The 4,487-nt window shown below is 38.5% G+C and overlaps 1 protein-coding gene across 1 annotated transcript in view; it reads right to left on the reverse strand.

Annotated features, from left to right (window-relative positions):
• Positions 1-1,020: 1,020 nt before the first annotated feature.
• Positions 1,021-4,487, reverse strand: part of LOC110112999 (disease resistance protein RGA2-like) — a 29,364-nt gene continuing 25,897 nt past the window's right edge. Inside the window, exons 2-5 of the mRNA XM_028694980.1 lie at positions 1,970-2,030; positions 1,743-1,870; positions 1,526-1,584; positions 1,021-1,435 (exon numbers count right to left, since the gene is read on the reverse strand). Of these exons, the coding sequence (XP_028550813.1) occupies positions 1,021-1,435; positions 1,526-1,584; positions 1,743-1,870; positions 1,970-2,030 (663 nt within the window). The remainder of the gene's footprint in view (positions 1,436-1,525; positions 1,585-1,742; positions 1,871-1,969; positions 2,031-4,487) is intronic.

Genomic DNA, 4,487 nt, shown 5'->3' on the forward strand with positions numbered 1-4,487 from the left:
ATATTGTATCTTACAATAAAAACATCTAAATGATATATGTAAATAGTGGAAAGTAAGAAAGTAGATGCAATAAAATCATGTCCCAAAGTATAAAATCACAAAATATTAGTTTAACAAAACACCCAAAGTACAAAAACATATAAAATGCAATCATATCCCATCACTAAATGGGTCTTCAAGGGAATCTTCTTCTCCAATTGTGTCTATGAATGCCATATCATCATCATCTTCAATATGACTCACTTTTCTCTTCCCTGTTCAATAAGAGAAAAGATCATTATCATGTTAATTGCTCACTTGATATAAATATAATGCAATAGAATATAAGAAGTTATGGAATACATTTACTTGATTGTTGTGCTGCAGAGCTAGTAGATGTGTGTGGTGTGGTACTAATGGATGTGCTAACTTGATCTCCTTCGCCCCTCAAGACATCCACACTTAGATCTTCTAGCTGTATGTCTAATAATGGCAAATCTGTCTCATCATCTATGAACCACTCATTATCAGATGACACATCATCACACACCAATGGGTCCTCATCATCCTTCAACCCCTTATTCCTCAACCTCCTATCTCTTAACCTCTTATTGTGCATAATATATATGAGGGAGTTCATTTTGAGTGTTGATAGCCGATTTCTTCTCTTTGTTTGCACTTGACTATATGTACTCCAGCTTCACTCACACCCAGAAGAAGAACAAGTGAGGCCCAACACTCTTACAGAAAAACTCTGTAACTCAGAGGTGGAATCACCAAATTGGATCCACCATTCAATTATTTTCAAGAAGAAAAAAATATAATCAGAACTGAATAAAGTGTCTTGCATTTGCACAAATAACTATACCTGGAGACCGTTTGGCAATGGTTGCTTTTGCTGCATTCAGACAAAAAAAAACCCTCTTTATTCTGGAATAGAACATGTTGTAAATCAGCAAGCTCCCTATCTGCCTACTCCGGTATTAGTCTTTCCATACAATGATACAAACCAAGCTTCACCTCCAGGTTTGAAGATTTCTTCTATGAATATTGAAATTGAGGATTGAGATAATATGCCTCTGCATGTAGATGACGGTGTAACTGCACCTCCCACCGAGCATCAATGATATCCCAAATCTCCCTATAATTTGCCTCCTCTCCTCCCAAGTTGTGTGCAATCAACTCCTTGGCCTCATCCATAGCATTATAAATAAAACGCATAGCTGGTTTCTTCTCTGCATCCACTAAGCATAGTACTTGCACTAAGGGTCTCGTGCTCAATATGGCATAGGTCACAATAGCCCAAAATTTATCATTCAGAATAATCTTTCTTATTTCCTTCCACTCACTTTTCTTCCCCCAAGCAGAGTTAAGCCATTCAGTTGATGTAAACATTGCTTCCAAAGGTTGCCTCACTTCCATCAGGCTCTGCAGTGTCAAATAGGATGTGGCAAACCTATAGATTTACAGTGCACAAATGTAAGAACTAAAAACATACAGTAGGAATTGCAATAATAATTTGCAGTGTACAAATTTAAGAGCATACCTAGTGGTTGCAGGGCGAATGATTTCCTTCTTTGAAAACTTTCTCATCAAGCTTAAGACCTATGAGTGATTGTAGATAAACTTTGTAATCTTCTTCACCCTAGAAAGAGCACTCTTGTGCTGAGGTAAGTCACCAAGATCCTCCAAAATGTGATCGATATAATGTGCTGCGCAGGGGGTCCGATATAGGTGTGTTCTCTTCTCCATCAACATCTGACCAGCTGCTTATATGCACTGGCATTATTAGTCACTACCTGGATAACCAATTGCTCTCCAATCTCCTCAATAACCTCATCAAGTAAATTGAAAATGAATGTAGCATTTTTCACCTCATCTAACGCTTCAACTGATCATAAAAACACTGTGCCATAGGGATTGTTGACAAGGATATTAATCAAGCTCCTACTCTTCATGTCAGACCATCCATCTGACATAATGGTCACACCAGTCTCAATCCATATCCTTTTAATCTCATCAATTCTCTGCTCTGTATTCTGCAGCTCCTCCTTTAAAATTCATGTTCACAACTCATACATGGAAGGTGCCTTCAACCCTCTCCCATACAACCGAACAAACTGCAGCATAGTGAAGTAGACAGGCGATGTAGCAACATTAAATGGTATGGCATTCTAAAAAAAACCTCCCAATGTCCATGCAAACCTGTCACCGACCCTCTCTAGTTCCAGCTGTAGGCATCATCTCTGCTATTCCTCTATCCTCTCTTGGATTGGTCATATGCTGATCCATAGGACCCCGTGCACCTCTATTATGTATAGTGGAGGAAGACCCCTTTCTACTCTCGCTCCCAAAATAAGCACCATGTTCGACCCTTTCATCAAATGTCCCTGTTGTAAGTGTTTCGTCGTGGTAGTTTTCTTCATGTAAGCACTTATTTCTTCCTTCACATTGTCCGGCACTTTTGCATACGCTGCTACGTTCTTATGAGAGCATGATAAGTGCTCCTTCATGCGGGTTACTTTGCCCTTCACCACTTTCTCACAAAAATTTCATTTTAAATAGACATATGTTTTCTCGCCCCCTCCTACGTCAACTTGCACGCTATATATCCAAGAAGGGTCACACAGTAATGACGTATTCGCCTTTCTTTACATCTAACCATGTATCCTAAAGCAAAAATCCAAAAAAACAATAAAAAAACATAAACTCTAGATTTTCTTAAACTTGAAAAATCTAACCCTAAACTTAAAAAACTACCTAAAATCCAATGTGGAGTGCTCCTAGAGGGCGGCTGGAAGTTTCAACTTCGCCGGAGAGAGGCGGCGTCGGCGGGAGAAGCGGTGAGAAGGAAGCCGATGGGTAAGCATCGTGCAGGCTCCCTCTGTTTCGTGAACTGGAGTGTGCGGGATGGGGAAATTTTGGGAGAGCTGTTGCCGTTCGGGAATAAGGAGAAATAAACTTCATTTTAAGTGAGTGGGCCCATTCCCATGAGGTGTGCGCCTCACTAAGAATTGGGCAATTGCGCCTCTGAGGCGCGCCTCAATCCCAGTTAGGCGTACGCCTCTTACAGAGGTGGAATTGCGTAGGCTTCAAGGCGATTTTGGGAGGAATTGCGGAGAGGCGCGCCTCTTATTGCGCAATTTTAAACAGAGGCATCAATCTTTGCTTTTGATCATATTTTTTCTTTATAATATTTTAAAATTATATGAGATCGTATTGATACCAATTTGATGAGTACTTTTCATGAATTTATGTGTTTGAACCTTACATGCACATATTCATCCCGTACATAAATTTTTGATCGAGATCTTATTTTAAAATTGGATTGCACTACTTATATATATACTTATTGCGGGCTAGAATATATACTGCGATAGAGTTAGAACTTTTTCTCTTAGCATTTTACGGATATTGAGCACACAAACAAAAGGAAAAAAATAAACACGAGGATTTTTACTTGAAAAATCCTAAAAAGGGAAAAACCATAGAGCCATGCCCAATTGAAATGTTTCCACTAGTGTTTGACTAGATTACATGTGACTGATTCATCCTAGAAATTAAGGGCAATCTTATTATAATGGTCAAATGTCAGGTTGAAATCTAGTTACAATGGAGGTTAGATGAAAGTCCGGCGTCAATCCATGGCCGGTTAGAAATTGGGTGTCGATTGGCTGCCTAGTGGAAGTATGAAGTTGATCATTGGTCGATCGAAAGTCTAATGTCTGTCAACAATTGAGCGGAAGTCTGACATTATTTGGTGGTCAACAAAAATTTGATGTTAATTGGTGGGGGTCAGTCAGAAGTCTGACATTCGTTGGTGTCTAGGTGGAAGTCCGCTGACAGTCCGTAGCTAAGCGATAGTCTAGTGGTGTTCATGGAAGTGTCTGGTATCAAGAGAACTCTCTTCCTTGTCTTCCTTGCTTCCTTCCCCTTTCATGAGAAATGAGGGGTCTATTTACAGTTTTTTGAGAGTGGCATGACCAGTAAATATGGCAGAGATCAAGGGTAAATTGGGAGTGGTTTGAATGAAGGACTTATATTGATTTCTTTGATTGTGAACCATTTACTAGGAATTTAAATGTCTTAATGATATCAACATTTGGCTCCTTGGATTTTTCTTGTCAAGCCGCTCAATTACACTATAAGAATGTCACGTTTGCAAATCATTTAGTAATCCAAATTATTGTTTAAACCTTCCAAATACACTTCAGGTCTTCAATTTGGACCCATTTGAGCTTTTATTGGGTAAATTTTGGTGACATTGGGTTCATAATTTTGAGACATTCTGTTTGGCAATAAGTTTGCTAAAATTTTAATTCATATGGTCCCATTTTTTTTTTCAAAATTTTCAAATTTGATTTTTTCTTGAGATTCATGGCCAATAAAGATACTTCTTTTTATGATATATCAATTGCCCCTATTTTTGGACGTCTAAGCTCTATAATTTTAAAAATATGCACCATAGCCTTTAGGGAATATTTTATGCAATTTGAAACTTTAAAATA

Source organism: Dendrobium catenatum, unplaced genomic scaffold (genome assembly GCF_001605985.2).
Source record: "Dendrobium catenatum unplaced genomic scaffold, ASM160598v2 fragScaff_scaffold_621, whole genome shotgun sequence".
NCBI lineage: Eukaryota > Viridiplantae > Streptophyta > Magnoliopsida > Asparagales > Orchidaceae > Dendrobium > Dendrobium catenatum.